Here is a 22,552-nt window from a genome sequence, read left to right as displayed (position 1 = left end):
TTAGTGCCCTGAACAGCGCGTTGGCGCTGACTGCTGATGAAATGCTGCATCAGGGCAAAGGCGTGGATGCACAGACAAATGAGAGGTACAACGATGTGGACGACTGTGGCTGCGGCGACAGTCGCGTGGCTCCGGCGAGCATCACTGGTGGGTCGGAGTTCAGCTGGGTGCCGCGATGGGTACTGTGTCGCTGCGGATAGTGTACCGACCATAGCGACCACAGAGAAGCCGTGGTAACGCTGTGGGAGTTACAAGCGGACTCTGTGGTGGGTGACGTGGACGACCCCGAGGCAACAGTAGCAGTAGCTGGAGAGGAGTTCAGCTCAGTTTCTCCGGCTGTATCGAGGGCGCCTCCCAGAAGAGAGGGGTCAATACGACAGGAGGGTGCAGAACGGGCATGAAACATCAGCCGCTGCGACACTACATCTGCTCTGCGAGCGCGGAGCGCGCTGGAGAGACCATTCAAGCTGAGGTTGACGACTCCGTAAGTGGTTCTTGTGAATGCCACAGCGCACCCCTCGGTGTTGCCGCCAGCACTGCCCCCCCCCCCTGGCATGGTGATGACCGTGCCTTGCCTCGCTAAAGCGGTTGCCTTGAGAAGGGCAGAGGTGTTCCGTGGTGGCGTCGGGAAAAGCGCAGCCGAGGACCTCGCAGTCGTCTTCACGGCTGCCACTCCTCATTCCCGTGTCGCCTTCTCAGGACGAGATAAAGAGGGAGATAGAGAGAGGCTAAGCGCGCCGACAGAGAGTGCGTAGCAGTTTCTGCTTCAATATGTACCTGGGTGTATGTTTGTCAGCTCACATTTATTTGCCCAGGTGCTCGCAGCGGCGCCAACGTGCAAGGTGAAGAAGCGAAAAGAGGAGCTACTGCAGTCTCGGGGTGTCTCTGTGTCGATCTCCTTCCTCGGGCACACGAGTCGATTTGGCACAGGTGCATCCCACCCACCCCCGGCGTTCCACTCACCAAACACGTGTGCACACTTGTCCACGTGCCCCTCTAAAGTCGCATTTGGCAGAGTTTGGAGCCACTGACAGCAGGAGGCAAACAATACGAGCAGGAGGAGGACCGGAAAAAGATGGACTCCTCCCCCACATGCGAAAACACAACAGCAAACGAGCAGCAAGGAACCCCGTGTGCTGCCGGCCTTCGGGCGCACAGAGAAGCACGCCAACCACCATCTCCGCAGATGGTACGAGGTCACGATAGAAGTATGGCATTACGTCACTGTAGAAGCGCAACCACAACGCCAACGTGTCCTCCATCACCCGACAAAGCCGCGAGAAGAAGGCGTGAGCAGTGTCGCCCTCGCTGCTGGGGCTCCCTGCTGCATCGGGACGACTCAGCGCGCGCACCACGACTTCGTCCATCATGGCGTACAGCGACTTGTTCGACAGTACCACGGGTGGTGCGCGCTTGAGATCGTCGAGAACGGTGGTGCCGCTGCTGCCTTGGTGCAAGCTGAAGGCAGAGGCATCGCGTGGGAAGGAAGATGCGGAGACTGCCGCCTCTATGGCTGCTGGTGTGCTGGGGCCATGTTGTGCCGTGGGGCCAGTGGGGTACAGAGTAACCTTGGCTGAAGCACCTCCGGACTGCAGGAACCCGTGCGGCAGCCAGTGCCGCGATGCCACATCGCCGTGGATCGACCTGGGCTGGTGTGGTGGTAGCTTGTGTGAAACCGATACGTCGCCCACGTCGTCGAGGTAGAGCACGAGGCCGTGTATGTGGCCCAGAAGGACACCCTGCATAGCTTGCAGATCCGCCTGCACGGCAAGCTGAAGCAGCAGGCAGAAGCTGGCCTGCGGTGAATTACCACGTGTGTGCAGCAGTTCGGTGCGGCTGCATACGCGGGCCAGTTTGGCTCACCGCTAAGAGTCGGTTCAAGCACACCATGACGCCCAGCAACGCGCAGCAGCGCCACTGCCGTGCGGCTGTCGACGTATCAGTTAGCAACGACGACATCGACGAGCGGCTTGCGCTTGGACGGTGTAGGCACGGTCAGCTCTGCAGCGAGTCCTGCCATCGCATGTGTGCAGCGTGCACCGAAAGGAGTCCGTGGTGAACGAGGCTCAGCAGCAACAGCGCTGTGGCAGGAAAAAAAAGTGTCTGTGGCCCCCTCACATGCCGGCGGCGTTGCTGACGACGACGGTGGCAATGAGAGAGACGTAATCTCGACTTCATTGAACGGCATGAAAGACTGCGCCCTCCAGCGCGCGCGGCAGCACACGCAGCGAGTTTGGGGTGGGTGTGTCCATCGATTGCCGCGCCCAGTCCACCGCGGTCGGCAGCTGCAGGAGAGCCAGCAAGTAGCGCACCACCTCTGCCGCCTTTACGCAGCGATACCCACGCAGGGCCACGCCTCGGTGGCCAACCGTCGCAGCGCCTCTGATATCCTTTTGGACTACTTTGATCTCGCTGGAGGCACAGGGGGCCCGTCACATCTTCAGTCGATGATGTGCCGTGATGGCGGGCAGCACCACCGTGGACAAGGCTGGGCTGCCTGCGCGGTGCGCCGGAGAGATGACACAGCAGCAGCGGCGACAGTGAATGTGACGATCTCCCGCCCACTCCGCTTCGCCTCACCACCTGTGGAACAGCTACACGCAGACTGCGTCACCAGCGGGCACAGTAACGAGAAGTGCGGTGGCACTAAGAGGCCTAGCAGATCGCGCGCAATGGCTTGGCTGATGTACGCACATGCCAGCTGGAGTGTTGACTTCGAGATCGGGTGACCGCGTGTAAAGTTGCCGCTAGGGACCTACAGGAGGCCGTCAAAGACCATCAAGCAACCGAGAAATTACACGTCAGGACACTGAAGCTCAGGCAGCGTTGCTCGCAGAGGTGGGCAGCTGAATAAGCTTTGCCCGCAACGCTGCCTGAGTTCGCAGCTCCGCCAGCTCCCGTCCCACACCGACAAGGCGAGGCACGGCGACATCTAGCGGCGTCTCAAGCAGAAACGTGTCGAGGCACCGCACGCACGCCGGCGAAACAGCGATGAGCGACAACAGCAACGTCCTGCACATGTCTACTGTGTCCGTATACTGGTTCGTCGCCGCAGTAGCAATTAAACAAAACTGTGTACGATGCCGCGCAGCTCACCTCGTCGCCGCCGCTGGTGCAGCCTTCCTAGAGGGAGTAAACAACCGGGGCGAGCAGGTAGGCGTCGGTGAAAGTCACACCTTCGGCGACGCCACCCACGGTTGAACAGACTGGCTCCAGCGCACTGTAGACCACCCCGGAGAGCAGACACGCACGCGAACGCAATAGTGCGTTCAGGAGCACCCGTACGGCGCTAGACAAGATAAGCGGCGGTAGCACAAGCCACAGTGGTACCAGCGTACAGCGACTCAAGCCACATCACCGTCTGTTTTGCGAAGTCACACTCTTGCGAGCTGGTGCAGCTTTCAGACGTGGAGCCCAGCAGGACACCAAAGAGCGCCTGCTGCTGGCAGCGTAGGTGTAGTTGGGCAAGCAAGGACGTGAAGTGCAGCGTGGTGCGGTGCATGCGAGCCAGCAGACCCTGCAGCTCGGACGCATGCTCAGGGAAACAGAAGAGCGCAGCTATCGCAGCTACATCACCCGCATGCCCGTGCCTGTCACCGCTTGTGCCGCTCTCAGATGTGTAAAGAATAGCCGCCGTCAGCGCGACAGTCGCGTTGCGGATGTGTGGAAGCACACACACACACACACACACACACACACACGTCCATAGCACTGAGAAATGGCGAGAAAAAGTCAACGGTCACCACCGACAGCGTCCTGGTTGCACTCGCTGGGGAAAGGACTCTGTCGAGCATCGGCTCCATCAGCTGCTGCATGCGCTGCACAAGCAAGCGAAGCAGACCGTTGGCAGTGGACAGCAGCAGCGAAACCAGCGGTCCTTGGTGTACGGGAAATCGGTTTGATGTCCTCGCAGAGCCTGCCGCGGCGCGGGCAACGCGTATCTCTGCCTCCAAAGCGCTCAGCATCTCACTCAGAAGCTGTGTGACCTTTTCCGACCATCGCAGTGACGCCCGTACGTACTCCTGCGCCGGCAACGACTCCTCCGCTGTTGGGTCGACCAAGGCGGACTCCAGTGTCTTGACTGCTTCAAACAGGTTGTACATCTGAGCGGAGATGCGCTTCTGAGCCCGAGCAGCGATGACTGTCTTTTAGGTGCGCAGAGGCGAAAGGCACTTTGGAGGCAGTAGTCTCGTCGCCCTCCTCGACCCCTGACGCACACGCGCACAGCGCAGGGGTCAAGTTCAACAAAAGAGCTCCACGGCAGCACACCGAGCAGCTCGTGGAACTCTGACGTCCACATCGCTGCCGCAACGCCAGCAAAGACGCCGCCCAAAAACATTACTCACAACAGGGGGGGCACCCCAGCGATAAAGCGGCTCAGCGAAGGAAGGATAAGAGTCGCCACATGCACACGGAACGGCGCGCAGCTTGTGTCAACGAGCATCTCGGCGTCATCGTATGTCGCAGAGTCCACTGTGAGTGAACTCGTCGGCAGCGCTTTAGTGCCTCCCTGTGTGGAGAGGGTTTGATAGCGGAAGAGCACCAGGAGAGCGCGTAGCCACACCGAAGCAACTAGCATGCCTACCGGTACGCTCAACAACACGGTTCAGTTGCCGTCTGCGTCGCGGACGTCCAACGCGGCTGCAACCGACAACGCCCTCACCAGCCGCGGCGCAGTCGCTGTGCTCCAGTGTAGAGAGCGCGGCTGACACGTGCGGCGTCGTCTGTCTCTCAGGCACGTCGACATCCACTCTTCCGATTCAGCGAGTCCACCAGTGCTCGACGATCATGTCGAACCCCTGGGATACAATGTAGGAGGTGATGTCCTGCACGTACTCTACGCAAGGGGGGAAGATGCAGAGGCGTTGAGGGCGTCGCAGTGGTGCTTGCCGCCATAGGCTTTGGGCGAGGGGTCGTCGTCCGTGCCTGGATTCTCGTTGGCGCAGCCGCGGGCGCCGGGGTTGACGGTGAGCCACTGAAAAATACACCACGCTACACCCGGTGTTCCATACCGCGTGCCGAGCAGCTGCACGGCCGCCGCCACGAGGAGGGACTTCACCTCATAAGAGATGATGGCACCACTGTTACAACATGGCGGCGGTGCTACGCCGACAAGACCACTCGTGAGCTTACGTGTGTTGCCATCAGCGAACGCTGCCGCAGAAAGGTGGGGAGAGGAACTCGCGTAGCCACGGTGCGCCGGTGCCAGTGGACACACCGTAAGGAGCACGTCAAGGGCCAAGCGATGTGTCTTTTCTTGTGTGTCTTGCAGATAAGTGAGTAGCACTGGCGCCATCGTTGCCGCATCCCCACCAACCCAGTCTGGCAGTGCAGCGGTCGCTGTCAATGTAGTCGGCGACAATATCGCCTCGTCCTCTGCAGTCCCCTCGGCAGTGCTGGACATCAGGCTGCCACGCTGTGCTATGAAGACCTTCATGGCGTTGAGAGTAGGACAGCGCAGCGTCGAGGCATCACGGATCAGAGCGCACATGTGCGCCGCCAACACCTGGCCACCGCGCAGCTCTGCCCATCCGTTGCGTTGGCTCGACAAGGACGACAACGGGGCAAATGTGCCGCGAGCGAGGGTTGTCTGAGCATATTCGAGCAGCGCCATGACACGTCGGTATATGAAGCTCGTCTTGGACTCTTCCAGACAGCTGAGCAGGGCGGTCAGCAACCCTGGCACGCACGCAGTGCTGGTTCGAGCAGACGCCGCACAACACAACGGTCAATGAGCTCGGGTAGGTCCCCTTTCACCTGCATGGATGCCTGTGGCAACAGTTCCGGTAACCCCGGGAGCGGAAACGGCAGGCCCTTCGCCATTGGATACACAGGAGTCACCTAGTCGAGCTAGCACTGCACCCCAACGACGCTCAGCGAGCTGAGAGTTCGAGCGAGCACCTTAGCAAAGTGCAGGCCCCGCCTGGCAGCTCTACCGAACTAATGACGCTTTGGGGCTGCTTTGAGCGCATCAGAAGTTGACTGAGCAGGAAGGCTTGCGTGGCTCAGTCCGCCAAGAGCGCGCGGTCGATAGCGGAGAGGAGCCCATGCATGTCTCGCTCAAGCATCCGGTACTCGCGCTTTTCCTTCCACTTCGCAATGTCACTGGCGGACACGTGGGCCGGAGAAGCGGACGTCTTGCACGCTTTGGTTGGGTGGTGGCGAGTGCAACACGAACAGAAGCAGCAGTGGGTGCACCGCGGTGACAGCAGGAAAGAAGCCGAAGTATGCGGCTGCTGCACGGATGAAGGATCTTGTGAAGCGGAGGTGGGATGGGGAAGCGATGAGCAGGCCGCTACAGCGCTACGCTATTGGTGATTGACAGCAACATCGACCTCAACAAGCTGCATATCAGAATCCTCTGGCAATGCACCAGCTGTGGTGCTCGGCGCCTGTGCGACCTTGTGTAAAGCCGCACCCCGCGCACGCCCAAAAAAAGCAACACTATGGGCACCGTTGAAGCCGACAGAGGCAACAGATCCGATGGAAATGGCCGCCGGTCATGTTAGGGGCGGTGACGACCACTTTTACACTGGTGGCTGCGAGGACTTTGTAGATTTCCTCTCGCCGTTGTCAAACGCGTCGCGAATCGAGATATGGGCAGCAGCAGCAGCAGCAGCAGTGGTGAAATGAGTAGCCACGTGTCCGGGATGAGGAGTGCGCGCCTTTTAGTGAGGTGATGCACGAACGTCGATGAATGGCCTCTAGTGCAGAGCGCGCTTGTGTCAGTGAATGGATGGGTTAAAGCGGTATAGATGGTGAGAGAGAAATAACGACAGACGCGTGCCCAAAAAAAGAAAGCTGCGATGAGGGGCAGCTGATCGCGAGTGTGAGCGCGTAGCACCACAGGAACAACACCACGAGAGTGAGGCTGATCGGTGCAGTTGTATGGTGACAGAGAGATGGGTATGCGTGCATGTCCAAGGGGGGAGTGTTTGTGGAGCGATTCCCCCAATCTGCAGGGTGACCAATGTACAGCAGAGTCACGCGAGTACGCACGACAGCGAGTCGGAAGAAAAGGGAAGATGTATGTGACTTTCACAGGAGCCAGCTATTAACAGACATGCACTGAAGGTCAGAGGTGACGGTAAGATGAGTGTGTGCAAGCGATGACTTCATCCTCACGTCTGTCGCATCCGTTCTTTGACCGCAGTGAAAAAGAGAAGCGATTACGGCGGAAACGCCCCCCCCCCTCCCAAAGAGATCACCGGCACCGCCACTGTGTCAGCATGCGGAAGAAAGACCGGAGGAGACGAGCGGCCCCGGTCTGGTGCTGTCCACCACACACACACACACACACACACACACACATATGCACACAGGAGACTGAGTGCCTGCTGTTGTTGGTGTTTCTTTCTTCTTTTGGATTCGGCATGTTTCGTCTCCGTGATACGGTGTCACCCAGAAGCCAATGTAGTCCTGCACGATAGGCCACGAAGGAAACACCACCAGAGACGGAGGCAGCGACCGGAAGGTGTCGCTCTGGCACGTCAGCAGAGGACAACAACGGCTCGAGAATAGAGAGTGAGTGCGCGCGCACGCGCGCGCGAGAGAGAGAGAGAGAGAAAAACGAGGTGTATGGCTGAAAAACGAAAGCATCGGTAAAAGAGACGCACGCAGTGTCAGTGCGGAGAGATGATCCCTCGGCTATCACCTCTATTGGTGCAGATTATCGTAAAAGTTGTCGCTGACGCGGCTATAACGGAAGATGCCGTTCGCCGCAAGATAGTGGTAAGCAAAGTAGCCACCGGCACTAATGCCCACGAGCAGTATCAGCACGAGCAGGACGCGGGCAACAAGACGCCACAAATTACGCAGGCTTCTCTTGCCTCCATCGTCGTCACCACGATCTCCGCTTGTCTCGTCAGTGTTTGGCTTGTCAAAGTCCCAGGCGTCAGCGGTGCCGTAGTAGACGTCAGTCGCACCGTTGATGAAGTCGATCCTGTGGGCGGTATTGATTGTGCACTGAGCGTGATCCGCCCAAACGCCACGCTCCTTGAGCATCTTCAGATTGTTTACCAGACACGGCGTAAGGGCGGCGGCAGGTTGGTTCACGATACCTCGCAGCTGACGCAGCTGAACCGAATTCCCAAGCTGGCGAAAGGCCATGGCAACCTGGCTGGCTGCACCTTCGGGCAGCAGTGCGTCTACGTCGGCGGTTAGCAAAAGAACCTGCTGTGTAGCATTGACCGGGAGCACCTGCGAGGCAGCGCTGCGAGAAAGACGTGGGAACTTGGCGGCGGCAGCGTGAAACGAGGACAGCGCACTGGAAGGAGGTAGGAGCAGATGCCTCGCCGCTGCTTTGCTGCGAAAAGAGTCAACGTTGGTCGGCGGCGCTGCCTGAAGGAAGTCGTTCACGAGCCAGTGCATCTGCAGGGTGACACTGTCAGGGCATTCGTAGTTCCGTGCGCCACTCAAGTATTCGAAGAGCTTGTTGAGCGCCGCGACATCCTTGTTATTGCAGCGCTGCACCCTGTACAGCAGCGACGGGATCAAGTTCAGCAGATCTGCCTTGCTTGCAAGAAAGGGGTAGACGGGGTACCGCAGCATCAGGGCCAGTACCGCACGCAGCTCACCTGCAAAGGCGTCGCCACCGCCTTTGCCGCCGGTCCACTTTAGCCGCGATGCGCACGAGAGCTTGCCCTTCTTTGCCATAGCCATGACCGCCTTAAGACGGTTCAACGACCCCTCAGTGGCGCCCAGTCGTCCCACACACGCTGCCTGGTCATCGCACAGCGCGAGGATGTGCTGCAGGGCAGCATCCATGCCGCCGCCACCGAAGTAGTTGTACACGTCAAACACGAGCGGGTGCGCGTAGTCCAGCAGCACCACTGCTGCCTTGATATCGCTGTGGTACTGCAGGAGACGAATGGCCAGCATGCTGCTCAGGCCCTGGCCCAACACCACATTGGGTCGGCCATCGCCGAGGGTGCGCAGTGCCCAGTTGAGATCGTGCACCGCCTGGTCCGCTGAGTAGTGCGACATGTTCAGAGGATTGTCCTTGGCTTTCGCTGCCGCCGCCAGCTCGGTCGCACACGCCGTAGACATCCAGCACTGACTGTTGTAGGGACTCGACGTATTGGCGCACGTCATAAACGATGGCGTTTCCCTTGACCCGCGCGGGTGCACAATGACGACGTTGATGCCTTCACGAAAGATGCCCTTTGCTACGTTGATGTCTGGGTCATCCATCACCATCCACACAGTGAGCACACCCTTCTCGCTCGGGTCTTTCATTAATGCATCCACAGTGAAACTCAAGCGATTCTTCTTCTCCTCCCAGTACTGATACACCTCGATGGTGGAGCAGACCTCGTACGGGGAGGTGCAGGTGCGACTCCAGCTGGGATTCGGCAGGTGGTCGTCGTCTACCGCCACCGTCGCAGGAGAAGAGCACAGGACGCAGTCAATCAGTATGGTCAGGATGAGAAGCAGCGCCGCCGCCGCCGCACGTGAGGGTAGCGAAAACGCCATTGAGAGTAATGGCAAGAGAAAGAGATGGAGGGAAAGCAAGCTGGTAGTCAATCTAAGCAAGGGGGTGGTCCACGAACAAAGTGGTCCAAAGCACCTCCTGACCGCAGAAAGAGGCACTACTAGAAAAAGTGCAAGCAACGGAAGAAACTCCCCATGCGGAAACAAGATCCACAGAGGAAATTTTTTTTTTGGAAGAAGAGGGCTTAGCTTCCTTCGCCGGCGTGAGAGAGTAGAAGGTGTGGGGAAAAGAGGGAAGGTATAGAGACGAGAATCGGCTTGATGACCCGTACCATACGTATAGTGAGATCATCCCATGCGGCGAGTGTGGGCAACCGTGCCGCTGACACCGAGACTTATGACTCAAGGTGGTCATTAGAGATGGCATGTAGGTCTTCTGCTCGGTGTTCACGAGAATGACGGGTTCTACATCTTTCCGGCGCTCCTGTCTTGCCTGGAAGAGATGTAAGCGGGGGTTCGAATGGTTGGGGCTGACTCCAACACACGAGCAGTGATAGGACAGGAGGCCCATGCGGGATGGCAAACGGCAGTGCGACAGTGAAAAACGCTAAAGAGCAGCTGAGCAAAGAAGCCTTGCGAGGTGCGCAAAAAAAAAGGGGGTCAAAATAAGCGCTTGCGCGCGGCACCGGCGTTTCTCGCTAACTCTGAGCCTCTGGAATTGCGGGCCAGCAATCAACACACAAACACCGAGAGAGAGCGAGCGAGCGCACGTACGAGATCAAAACCCCTTGAAGAAAAGAGGCAGAAATAGTTCTCCTTCTCTTCGTCTTTCAAACGGCAATGACGTCTCACTGACAGGCTGTGGAGGAGGAACAAGAAGGTGCTCAAGTCGAGGAGATAGTAGGACATGGGGCCCGTCGATGAACGTCTGCAGCCACTGTCCAAGGCGACCATGCACTGCAAGAGAGAGAGAGAGGGAGAGAGACAGCCTAGAAAAAATGGGGAGTGAGAATGCGAGAGCAAAAGAGCAGCGAGAAGAGCAATAGCGCGCACTACATAGAGAGTCGTTAGGCGGAATCGCTGAGCTGATGCCTGCTGGGGGTAGAGGAACAAGTGGATGCCGGCCCTCAGATTGACAGGGGCAGAAACGAAAACGAAAAGAGCAGGGCAGGTACAGTCGCCAGTGTGCCTGCATGAATGGATATGCATGTGGGTGTGGGTGTGGGTGCGCGTGCGCCAGGCGCAAGGTGAATTCGAGCAGCAAGTAAGCCAATGTATACGGAGCGAGCAAAGGCGAAAAGAATGGGACACACGGAGGTCGACGGGGAGGGAGGAGAGAGTAAGGCACGAGCCCATGCATTTTGTCGCTGAACTTAAATGAGGTATCCATGAAACCATATGTGTGCCTGTATGCTTGAAGGAGGTCAAGACTGCAGCAGTCGCTGCTAGATTGATGATGCAGCCAACTCGCCTTCCACCGACTCACGACCAGCCCCACCCTCGCACCGCTTGCCCCTACACGGGAACTTCACTCAAGAGGCGAGGTATAGGGAAGAGAACTCAGGTGAGGCGGAAGAGTGTAGCGCTGCCTTCGCATATGCAAAGGCAGCGCAGAGAGAAAGAGAAAGTAAGGGATGTGAGGTATACAAGCGGTAAAGAGAGAGAGAGAGAGAGAGGCTACACCTCGGTCCAACCACCCCTTCTTCTTGCTCGACTTCATCGTCACTCGAAGGGGGGAACCGGGAATAGCCGCTGCGTGATAGTCGGCATTCAGCTTGGGAGGCACTGGCTAGGTAGAGCGATGGAGATGGGTATTAGGACGACTCCGCAGCTCTTGTAGCATGCGCTGTAACTCCTCGTGTTTTGTTTTTTCGTTTGGCCTTTTTAGGACGAAGGTGGAGAGAGAGAGAGAGAGAAGACTGGCAGAGAAGCACAGAGACAAACATGCGTATATGCACACGCGTGCACTTCACAAGACAAGAGAGAAGGGGGGGGGATAGGGTGAAACAGGCACGACTGCACGGTGCAGGGTCTCTCTTCTTTGCTGTTTAAAGGTGGCACTTAGCTAGACAACCAAGACCAGTGTGAGAATAAACAAAATCCTTACACACACAACCACACACAGGCGACGGGAATAAAAGAGAAGCAAGAGCAACAGACAACGCACTGGGTGTGCGCGGACTGAGATGCGCAAAGAAAGAAGACGAGCGGGAGAGAAGAGGCGGAGGGAAAGAGGGCAGGAGTGCGAAGAAGTGCCCAACATAGTTGGAAGAGGGCGGGAGAAGGTGGAGATCATGAAGCGGAGAAAAAAAAAATTAACACGAGTGCTCTCTGACGTCCACCCTATGTACGTGGAGAGGGCTATCCCCGAGTTAGCGGGAGCGCACATCACCACACACACACACACGCTCGCAGACCGACCCCGGTAGAGGTCCGTTGTGAGACACAACGGAACGAAAAAAATAAGAGGCCTACAAGGCTGCGTGTGGGTGTGTGGGTGCGTCGAGGTATCTCCGCACCCATCTCCGCCGGTATTCAGTTGCCCCCCTTCGCTCAACAAAAAATGCACAAGGCTCTCCTACCCAGCCCCCCTCCGCGCTCGTGGGCTCCATTTCTGTGCCTCCTCTCCCTCTCACACCACCACTTCTCCCGCTCCCCTCTCCCTATCCGGTCCTGGGGCACAGAGCTCTACGCACTGTAGCCTACTAGCCCTCCCTCTTACATTTCACTCGCCCCCTCAACACACACCTATACAAAGCCGCGCGCTCTTCAGCTCACGAGCACCATCGCCAACGGCCACCAACACCACCAACGCAGTGTGAACACACGAAAAACTATATAGCAAAGGAGGAAGAGTAAGGAAGAACACCTGCCGCCTAGAGCGTTCTCCGCCCTCCCCCCTCACACCCCTACCATCCGCCTCTGTTCGAGGTGAACGCCGGAGCACAGAACTCGCAAGAGGCACGACACAATCTCACCAGTCAGCGAGTAAAAGGAGCACATATGGCGAAAGACTCAGGTGCAAGCTGAAGATTGAGAAGAGACAAGGGAGGCAAGAGAAGAAAATGTGGGGAAACAGATCGGTCGTACAAGTCGCCTGCGCAGACAAAGCTGGTGAAGGAGGGTGTGGGGCGAATTTCCTCGTCATTCATTTCACCTGACCGCACCTCATCCATTGCGCCCAATCCGTGCATAGCTGGTTGCCCTTTGCTGCCGGCTGCCTTCCTCTCTTCCTCGCCGCCGCCCATGCACTTCTCTTTGGATAGGTCACCCATTGGTCAACGCCAGCCTCCATCTCCCCGTCCTCCGTTCTCTTTAGCTAGACTCGCCTATGCCTTCATGACGCCATCCTGGATCTGCTCACCCTTTTCCACGCCATTCTGCTGCTGCATGCTTGTTGCGTCAAACGAGGGATTTTGACGCAGCCTCAGGAACGACTCACCCTTTTTCCGCTGCACCTTGGCCTCCTCCGTCTTCGCATCAGTCTTGAAGAGAAGCAAGAGGGCTGCGCGGCGGAAGCATATCATCGCATCCACCTCGCAGGAGTTGGGCACGGCCAGGCCATCCTGGCACTGACTCAGGCAGCGCTCCGCCTGCTCCAGCCAGCGCTGGCACTCACTCTCTGGCGCGCGCGCCGCCATCATCACAAAAATGCGCGACAGCATCATGAGTGCGTCGCGCTGTTGTGCTGTGATGATCTCCCTCAGTCCCTCCACTCCGCCGCTGGGCACGACGTTAGTCACCGCCAGCAGCGAGGCGATAGAGTCCTTCGCAACCTTCACACGACGCCAGAACTCTGCCGGAATCGTGCTCTTGAGCGCGTAGTTGATCTGCAGCGACGCCAGCGCGTGGAGGGGACGTGCGTAGGAGACGTACTCCTCAAAGGTGTCGATCGGCACGTCGAGGTCCTCGCAGTGGAAGGTGGTGAAAAAGAGTATATGCGCCTGGATGGCGAAGTCGGCGGTTGGGCTGAAGACGTAGAGATAATCGAGGCAAGCCGCCGCGAGCGGCGCACAGCCCACCAGTATAGCGCTGCGGTTCACCTCGCGCAGCAGCACACAGGCGAACCGCGCCACCTCCTCCTGGGGCGGCGACGACGTCAGTGCCGTGGACGACACCAGGCGGTACTGCAGACCCTCCTGCCGTGTCGATTTGAGCACGTTCAGCGTCAGCTCAATTGCGTAGCCGAGAGAGTTGTTGGGGTCCACCAGCACGCTAAAGGTGCCGTGTTCGAGGCAGCGCCACCACGCCACGAGTGCCGACCCATCCGGCACCTCCGTCACCACCTCACCAGACTGGAAGCGGTACTTCTCATACAACAGCGGACACAGGAGCTTGTGATGCCGCTTCATGTGCGAATTCATGCATTCCCGAGAGCAGTAGTGGGGCACCTGGCAGTGCTCGCACGTGTAGCCGATGGCGTAGACAGGGTCGAGGCACTGCGCGCATCGGTGACCGTAGAAGGGCTTCAGTAGGAACCGAATCGTCTGCGGCGTCACTACCGCCTTCCCTTCCGCCGTCACCGTTACTGCGCCCATGTACCACCCGCAGGACTTGTGTCCTGAGCAGTTCAGCACGACGTCCGTCAGCATCTCCGGCCTCGCGATCCCCAACACAGCCGCCTCCAGTCGTGGCATCCGCACCTCCAAACCGAGCATGGATGACGACGGTGCTGTCCCTGCAGCCTCGAGACCCTCGACTTGACGATAGTAGCTCCCAATAGAAACACTGCACCGCCGATCCTTCTGATGCACAGGCACAATCGGGATGCCGTCCGGCGACGTCGAGCTCTGCGTGGGTGTGCCATCGCGGTTGATGCCGCGCGCCATCCCGCTGGTCAGCGAAGGCGTTGGCGAGAACACCTTGGCGTCACCCTTCACAAAGAACATTTCGTTCTCCACGTCCACGCGGATCAGCATGTGCCATTGACTGAACTGGGAGAGAGAGCAGCCCGGGGTGCCGCTCGCGCTAGGCTTGACCTCCTCGGAGGACGCCGGTACCGGTGGCGAGGATGAAAAGGACAAGTTCGTCGCGGTGCTGCTTGCCTTCTCCTGTGACGCCTTCTCCACTGGGAACACTGTGGAGAAGTGCATGGTATAAAGGCCCGAGTGGCCCTCGCGTCCTACATCCATCCTGCACGTCTGCGCTACCTCACGGGGTGCGTCGAGAGGGAAAAGAGGAGAGAGGGAGGCGGATGGAGAGTAGAGGGCAACAGAAATGCACCGGTGTGGGTGTGCGTGTGTGGATGTGTGTGTGTGTGTGTAGGGGGGAGGGGGGCGTGGAGCTGCTCAATGATGTTGTGCAAGAGGAGGAGAGTGCGGAGCAAATCACCTGCTCACCCTTTCTCCCGGCTCATCTGTGTTGGTGCGTACAAGCGGAGGAGAAGGAAAGGGAAAACGCACACCAAAGGAAAACAATTCAAGCCGATGTGCACACCTCAAAGGCACCAAAACAGGCGTCGATAAGAGAAGCGATGCACACCTGGCACGCGCACAAGGAGGTTTTGACGCGCATAATGAATTCTTGGCAAAACGCCCTTGCCCTTCAGACGTGATTCGGCAACGGCGCACACACGCCACGAATGGGCTCAACTCCCCCCTTCCTCAAAATGGCTGGGCCACTGACTCGGTGTGCCAAGCGCAGGCGACTTTGTCCCTCTCGCAAATCGATCGAGATGAAGAAGAGAACAACAACCGAGGCAAGCAGTGTCCATGCTGCTTCAATGACAAGGGGGGAGGCGAAGGGGGCGGAGCAGATCGCAGTGTCTAATGACAGAAGAAAGCGAGGCAAAGGGGGATTAACTGCACAGGCGGACTCAGTCCTCTGTGCGGTACCGGGAAGAGTTTAATCTACGTCGATGTACGTGTGTCTGTCTGTCGGGGGCGGGGATGGACAGGAGAAATGAAAAGGTTAAGCGAATGAGGTGAAAAACGGTAGAACAGTCAGCAAAGCGCCGTAGAGAGGGTATGTCGTTGCAGGATGGCACCACGGCACTTTCCCTCAACCACTCACTCCATCCGCGGCTCAGCCACATATCCACCCCAGCAACGCCGGCAGTACTGACACCAGATCCTGGAACGACAGCAGGAAGCGTGGTGGAGAGAGCAAAGTTCAAGAGAAAGGAGGAGAAGGAAAGCGAGAGCGATGCACATCACTGAAGATCAGCACACACCTTCCAGCACCAAAGTAGTGTGCCCATGCGTGGATGGCGGATAGGGTTTACAGAAAAGTAGTGACGATCCCCTTCAACGTTCGTCGTAGACCCGTGCATGTGCCCCTCGACCCACTTTGTGCCTTCATGTGTTCTTCCCTGTCGCGTTGGTAGAAGCCAGGATGCAGGTGATTACCACCACTTGTCGCACCCCAGCACCTCTCGCAGAAAGACGGTGGCGTAGCATGACGAGGGCAATACAAAGGAAAGCCGCATCACGGAGTGGTACACTTCGCCCGCGCCACCATCGAGGCAGACGCCTTGTTGCGCCTCGGCGCTCGCTTCTGCTTCCCAGTCCAGAGAAGCATCAGTAGGACGTGCAACTAGTGCGCGCCACGAACCAGGCACCGGCACCCCAGCCACGCGGCGCTGCTCAAACGCTTGCGCCAAGGTCCATCGAAGCTCCTGTAAGGCGTGCTGGATGGCTGCATCTTTCCACTGCGTCCACAAAACGGCCGACGAGGAGTCGCTGAGGTGAGTGCTGTCCGCCACGACTCGATCCACGTAGTAGCCGCCAAGCGGCAGCTGCACGCTCGCAAGGACGTCAAGTGAGAGCGGCGCGAATGCTCGCTCGGATGGGCTGCTGCCAGGGTTTGTGCAGGCCGCTGAGGTAGCGGCCTGATGGTCACCGCAGTCGTTCTGGCGGGATGCTGCTGCTGCACTTGTCATGCCCCTGGAGACCACATAGGAGGCAACGAGGTTGAAGAAAACACTCTGTCCTGCGTGCACCCACAGGGCTCTGAGGTAGAATGGCACGCCCTCCGTGATGGCCTTCTCGCAGAGACGCGTCCACACATCACTCTCCTTCTGAACATCAGCACTGCTGAGCGGATACTTGGAGAAGTACATGCGATAGGTTTGCCGTAGAGCGTGCGTCATGACCTGCGCATCGCGCGAGTTGCCTGACACGAAGCGCGCCTCCATCTTGTCAGGGAATGCATTGTAAACATCGGGGCACGCACGATACAGACTTCGGACTGCTGCTACCCACCTGCCGGCGAAGAGGTGAACGCCGGTGTGATCATCAACGCGCTCGACCGTCTCACTAAAGCGCTGTTGACCAAAGTAGTTGATGAAGCCCACCTCTGCGCACCTCGCGAAGCGATGCTGAAGGGCTGCTCGGAGCTCCCGTCTCTGCTGCGCGTTCTCGAACGGCGGCGGCGTGTGTTCAAGTGTAGTCGTCTGTGGTGGCGCTGCCCATCTCTTCAGATCTGCTTCGCTGGCCCAGCGCACGTTTCGAACGCGCAGCGAGAACCAGTTTCCAGAGAGCTGCCCGAGATGCACTGGTGCGCTAGAGGCACTCGCACGAAGGAGCACGGCATAGCTTTCCTGCGGGTCTGCCGGCCAGCGCAGCGTGACGGGTCGGAAAGCTGCCGTGCTCGTCAGGAGCGCACGTATGCGACGCTGCGCCTCGCCTGTGGTGACCACAGGGACAGAGCACCTCTGCACCGACACCGCCTTTTTATCCTTCATGCCTGCAACGCAGACGAAGCTCTCCTTCACGGCGAAGTACTCGCCCAGCAACTGGCGCATCTCCGCCGTGTCCAAGTTCCGCTTCCTTACAACGATGTGTACGTATGCCGGAGTGGCGCTAAGGAGCACCGGTGCAGCCAGCAAGGACAACGCGTCTTCTGAGTTGTCCTCCATTTCGGCACGGGTGCGTCGAGCCCCACCACCAGGGCCAGTGCTGCTCACTGGACGCGCAGTTGAACTGCTCGTCAGCTTCTTGTCGCTGCCGCTGCTGCTGCTGCTATCGTCTGGTGGGGTGCGATAGCGCAGGGTCACACGTCCCTCGCGTACGTAGCAACTCACAAACGGGTAGAAGCGGCGAAGCAGCTCGTGCACCTGGCGCCGAACATCCTTGTTAGAAACCAGTGGCATCGACTCCGCGGTGGCGCTCATTACTGCCTCATGCGGTGGCTGCCGTCGCATAGCTTCAGCCAGGGAATCGAAAGAGGTGCAGCAGACCCCCTTCGCTGCAGCACTCATGCGCGCTCTAGAACGAGACCAAGCTTCACTGTCATCCTTGCTAAAGAGCTCACGCAGCTCTGCGCGGATCTCGTCACTCAAGCTCCCCGCCTGGCGGGCTGTCTGCGCTTCCACTGACCACCTTGCTATGCACAGCCCTGCGTCATTCCCGAGCGTTGCGCAAAACAATACATAATGCAAGTCCACGGAGCACGAAATCACAGAGGCGTTATTACCTCCTGACAAGATAGCGTCCGTGGCACACGGCGTCGACGGTGCGTCGGCGCAGGAGCGGAGGTGTGGAAAGCGCCAGCGCACCATTAAGTGCAGCAGCTGCCGCTCTCGCTTCTCAGGGAAGTGGCCGAGCATTAGCGCAGGCGTTCTCCACCACGGCAGACTCGCCGCTACAGCACAAGATGTAGTCGACCCCGCATCGTGTTGCACTGTTGAGCTGCCCTGAGCAGCGGCGCGAATGTCTCGAAGAAGCAGGGAGAGTGTCGTTTGAGTGAAGGCAGATGACACACGCGTCTCCATCTCGGCGACAGTCCCGAAGTAGCGCTGCAGTTCTGGGGTGCGTTCGGTCAGCATGTCTCGCAGTGCCTGCACAGAGCGCGAGCTTGTCCCCGGCTGCTTGACTTGCGGAGACAACACGGGTGGTAGTAACCTGAGAGCAGCTTCCTCTCTGGAAAGGGTGTTCTCTTGGGCTCCCCTATCGACCGGGTCATCGGCACCGCAGGATCGTGGACTTGATGGGCTCACAGATAAAAAGTTGTAGTCCTCTGCATCGGTGCGCTGCCCTGTCGGATCCACCTCCACCACCACAAAGTCTTCTGGTACGTTCTTGAGATCACCGGCGGCGCACCCTACCGGTGTCGTGACGAGGTCTGCCGCCTCAGCACTCAGCCGAGCGCCATCCGAGCACGGTGTCGACGAAAGTGTAAGAGGAGGCGAGGGCGTGAGAAATGCGGTGATACCACAGGCGCGTAGCATCGCCGTCAGGTTGGGGAAAAGCAGGACAAGAAAGGGAGCAACTACGTCACTGCGTGTCTAACCCCTTCACAACGTCAGTGAAGGTGGCCGTCGTCCTCACGCGTGTTTTGTGCGCTCGGTGGCTTTGTGGTCATCTCACTGCCACACAAGACGAGGGCGAAGACGGAGACGAGGAAAACATCACAGTCAGCATAGACGGCGGGAAGAGAGTGAAGGAGGAGCGGAGGGGGGTGGAAGAAGAGCAAAAGTGTGCACATCAGAAAAAAAGCAAGTTAGAGACGCGGATAAGGAGGAGGCTCAGCGGCGAGCCCACTGCGTAGGGCGCGCACCACAACCGCGCACGCAAGCCCACACAGTGGTAATGAGAAGAAGAGACACGAAGTCGTGAGGGGTACCGGCATCAGGGGTCTGCCATTGGGGGGTGGGAGTTTACTTGCTCCGCTGCTTTCAATACCCCACCCCCATTTCGCTCCCCAGAGGTGACTCCATACAGTCTTCTCCCCTCTCCCCCCCTCCCTCTCCCGCTCTTCGACTCTGTTCTTCCACTCAGCGTGCCAGGCCGGAATTGCTCAGCGCACAAACCCTGCCTACAAGCCTCAGGGCGTGGAGGTATTGGCGCCGTCACATGGCCTTCATGAGGGAATAGGCGATAACGCATACAGGCAGCAACAGCAGCAGCACACAAGAGAAAAGATGACAGTAAACATTTTTATCTTCTGAACAGCAGCGCAGGAGATGCAAGGGGGGGAGTGGATGGGAACGACCACGACACTTAAGGGAACCGTGGCACTGCTACTGCTGCTCCTCGGTCCACTCGTTGCCATGATCACCTTCTCCACTCGGTGTCCACAAAGTCGCCAGCGGCTCGTGCACCAACCTTCTCCATGAGTCGGTCGCCCACAAAGCTCACCCTGGTGAGTATCCCAGCCACCTGCTGTCTTCGATCAAGCACCGGCAGGTGGCGGAGTCCCAAGTGGCGAAAGGTGTAGTACGCCCTGGAGACGCAAACGCCTTGCTGCACGTACGGTGCGCTGCTGTCCACGTACGGACGAAGGTCTATGTACGAGCGAATGGTAGACAGTGGCAGGTACTCCATCATGGGAATGCTCGGCAGGCGGTTCCAGAAAACAAACTCGTGCACACGTTTCAGGTCAGCTGCTGTGACGTGGGATTGAATGAGGCTCTCAGAACTGGCCTGCTCCGATGCCGACCCGCTCCGCGCATCGGTCGCGCCGTCAACGCTGTCTGCCTCGTCATTGGCATTACCTTCATTGTCGACGAGTACCTCTGCGACATCATCTATCTGGCGCAGATACACGACCCAGAGTAGCAGCTGAAGCTGTGCGCGCGTAATCATGCCCTCGTAGGTTTGGTCCGCCTCACCGACTCGCACGACAGGAAAGGCATTGTGCCGTGTCATGGTCAGCGCCTCGAGCACGTGCAGAACCGTGTCCATCGTCTCCAGTACTTTAACCGGGGTCGTCATGATGTCGCGGGCGGTGTATGTGTCAAGTAGGTGCATGCTCGCCTGGGCCTCAAGGAAGGGGACTGCCTTCACCTCCAACGAGGCATGGTAAAAGGAATGGCAGCACTTGTCCGCGATGCCCTTAGCGAGCAGGATACCGAGCATGAGACACGTAATGTGCGACACATCCGCCGTCAACTCCATCACGACGACGACAAGGGCGAAGGTAAGGCGGGAGATGCCGGCAAAGTATGCGGCAGCCCCGATAAGGGCAACCACGCCCTCGTCCGCCCACACCGGGCGCTGAAAGAGAACCCCGATAAGGCGCCCCTCGACAGCGCCGATGAGCAGCGACGGGATTACGGTGCCGCAGGAGATGAACATGCCGCCAGCGTAGCTGGAACCAACCATGTAAATCGAGAGATGCAGGAGAAGTGACCAAGCAGGAAAGAGCCCCGCGGAGTGGCGCGAGAACAAGAGGCGCAGCAGGTTGTAAGGGCTAGTCATGGTGAGGGTGGCGAGCGGGTGATGGGTTGTTTCCGGCTGCGCGCAGAACGCGGTGAAGAGCTCCACGTGTAGGGCCTCTTTCTTCTCGCGCGTCGGCTGTGGGGTCGGCACGCATGGTGTGAAGAGGGGCAACACGTAGCAGGCTGTGGCAAAGAGAGATGCGAATACGCACGGCTCCAGCACGCGGTACAGCGCTGTGGGGAAGAGGTAGCGCGAGCGCCAACGGGAGAAGCAGATGCTGCTGATCGTGTAAGCCACTGCCAAGAGGCCAGACAACACTGCCACCGTCACCGTAGGAATGAACGTGTACGTGTACAAGGGGACCGTGTTCTCTGGCACGGTGTCGATGTAGAACATCGCGATGGAGGCCTCACGCAGGTTACCGAATGCCATGGCGGATCGATCGAGGAAATGCCAGCCGGAGAGAAAGGAGTTGCACGACTGAATGATCCACATGCACGAGAGACAGGAGAGAAACACGAGCCACGCCAAACGTACAGAGAAATGAGTCGCCATCTCCTCCATGACAAACAACATCCCGCCCAGAGGGCTCGAAAAGGCGCTCGTCAAGCCACAAGCGGCGCCGGCGGAGATGAAGTCACGCCCATCGCGCGGATTTCGAAATTGATCAAAGAAGGAAGTGGCGCTGCACCTCAGAGAGCGGCTGCGGCCGGTGGGGAGACCGGCTCCAATAAGCGACCCCATGTGAATCATAGGCCCCTCTATTCCCACTGGCAAACCGGCACTCACTGCGAGGATGCACGAGAGCGACTTGATCACCAGATTCCGAACGTTGAAGATGCGCGGGAACATGACGCCGTTGAGGTACGCCATAACATCCGGGATACCGCTGCCAGCGGCGCTCGGCATGACAAGGCAGCAGAGAGACGACAGAAGCGCCATCAGCATGCCCCACATCGTGTACAGCATCCATCCGCGTAGCAGCGCTGACCACGATATCGTGCGCAGCACTATCGCAGTGCTGCCGTCGTCACCGCTCTTGTTTCCAGAGCTCCGCAGCGACGACATGTAGAAGCTAGACTCGTTAAACAGCGAATAAGTACTGTTGCGGCTGCGCACCACCCCCTGCACCGCATTCAGCTTCACCTCCGCAAGGTAGTCTAGTGTCTGAAGCAGCAGAAGGGACCAGCCGCCAACGGCGAGGCCGATCAAGATAAACATCGCCAGACGCAGCCACCCTTGCGTGTCCGTCTGACTTTGGCGAGTAGTACTGACGCGGTGAACGAGGGATTGACCCTCGGCGTAATCAATGCTCTCATAGCAATCCATGCGCCGCCGCTCCTCTGCGGTAAACACGTGCGGGCGGTGGGCCTTCTCAAACAGTGGCGCTCGAGAACGATTTACCGCGGCGTCCCCGGCTTCCTCCACCTCCCTCCTAAGCTCGTAGAACCAGGCAGCCGTCGCTGCGTCCGCCTCTCGCCTGCGGCAGGTAGCGGACGGCGTGTCAAGTACCCCGCTAGAGCCAGCAGTGCCGTACCGTGCACTCATACCTGCTGTCGCCAGGGATCTGAAAAAGCACGCTCGTGAAAAAACACACTGGCGCCACGTTATGGACGAGGACGGCGACCCCGATAGCGGAGGCTGAGCTAAGTGTAGGGAAGGGGCTACCACTACCACTACTGCCTACGGTGGGCTCGTTCGAGGCACTGGCGCGGCTCTTGTCCGTCACGACGACAGGGACTTCTGCAATTTTTCAAGAACAGCCAACTCAGAGACGAGAGAATGAGCGCAACGAGCAGCACCTCCGGGTAAAGGAAGGGAAGACGCCAAGTCACGTGTTCAAGACGCGACCGCAGGGCAGAGTGTACTGAGAGGAGAGCAGTGGCGGGAGCAGCTGGTGCATGTAGGGGGAAAAGAAGGATCACTCGGCATCCACCCACACAAGATGGCGTGGCAAAGAGTGAAACAAAGGGAGAAATAATGTGAAGCGAAACAGCGCCGTGCACTGCATCAACAGA

At 58.6% G+C, this 22,552-nt stretch overlaps 4 protein-coding genes and 1 pseudogene across 5 annotated transcripts; all 5 read right to left on the bottom strand.

The window, feature by feature from the left end:
- Positions 1 to 959: 959 nt before the first annotated feature.
- LBRM_32_3710 lies at positions 960 to 3,020 on the bottom strand (annotated as a pseudogene). The gene has a single exon. A coding segment is annotated over exon 1 (2,061 nt).
- Positions 3,021 to 7,656: 4,636 nt separating this feature from the next.
- Positions 7,657 to 9,474, bottom strand: LBRM_32_3700 (conserved hypothetical protein; the record flags this gene model as incomplete). The annotated part of the gene is made up of 1 exon (XM_001567670.1): positions 7,657 to 9,474. The coding sequence occupies one exon, from the start codon at positions 9,472 to 9,474 to the stop codon at positions 7,657 to 7,659; it is 1,818 nt and encodes a 605-aa protein (XP_001567720.1).
- Positions 9,475 to 12,761: 3,287 nt separating this feature from the next.
- Positions 12,762 to 14,564, bottom strand: LBRM_32_3690 (conserved hypothetical protein; the record flags this gene model as incomplete). Its single annotated transcript, XM_001567669.1, has 1 exon — positions 12,762 to 14,564. The coding sequence occupies one exon, from the start codon at positions 14,562 to 14,564 to the stop codon at positions 12,762 to 12,764; it is 1,803 nt and encodes a 600-aa protein (XP_001567719.1).
- Positions 14,565 to 15,775: 1,211 nt separating this feature from the next.
- On the bottom strand, positions 15,776 to 18,601 carry LBRM_32_3680 (conserved hypothetical protein; the record flags this gene model as incomplete). The annotated part of the gene is made up of 1 exon (XM_001567668.2): positions 15,776 to 18,601. The coding sequence occupies one exon, from the start codon at positions 18,599 to 18,601 to the stop codon at positions 15,776 to 15,778; it is 2,826 nt and encodes a 941-aa protein (XP_001567718.2).
- An 826-nt stretch (positions 18,602 to 19,427) lies between these two features.
- Positions 19,428 to 22,082, bottom strand: LBRM_32_3670 (putative chloride channel protein; the record flags this gene model as incomplete). Its single annotated transcript, XM_001567667.2, has 1 exon — positions 19,428 to 22,082. One exon carries the CDS (start codon positions 22,080 to 22,082, stop codon positions 19,428 to 19,430), a length of 2,655 nt encoding a protein of 884 aa, XP_001567717.1.
- Positions 22,083 to 22,552: the final 470 nt, after the last annotated feature.

The sequence above is a fragment of the Leishmania braziliensis genome, chromosome 32, assembly GCF_000002845.2.
Source record: "Leishmania braziliensis MHOM/BR/75/M2904 complete genome, chromosome 32".
NCBI lineage: Eukaryota > Euglenozoa > Kinetoplastea > Trypanosomatida > Trypanosomatidae > Leishmania > Leishmania braziliensis.
The sequence above is the reverse complement of the archived record's forward strand: the minus strand, read 5'-3'. Positions and strand labels throughout refer to the sequence as shown.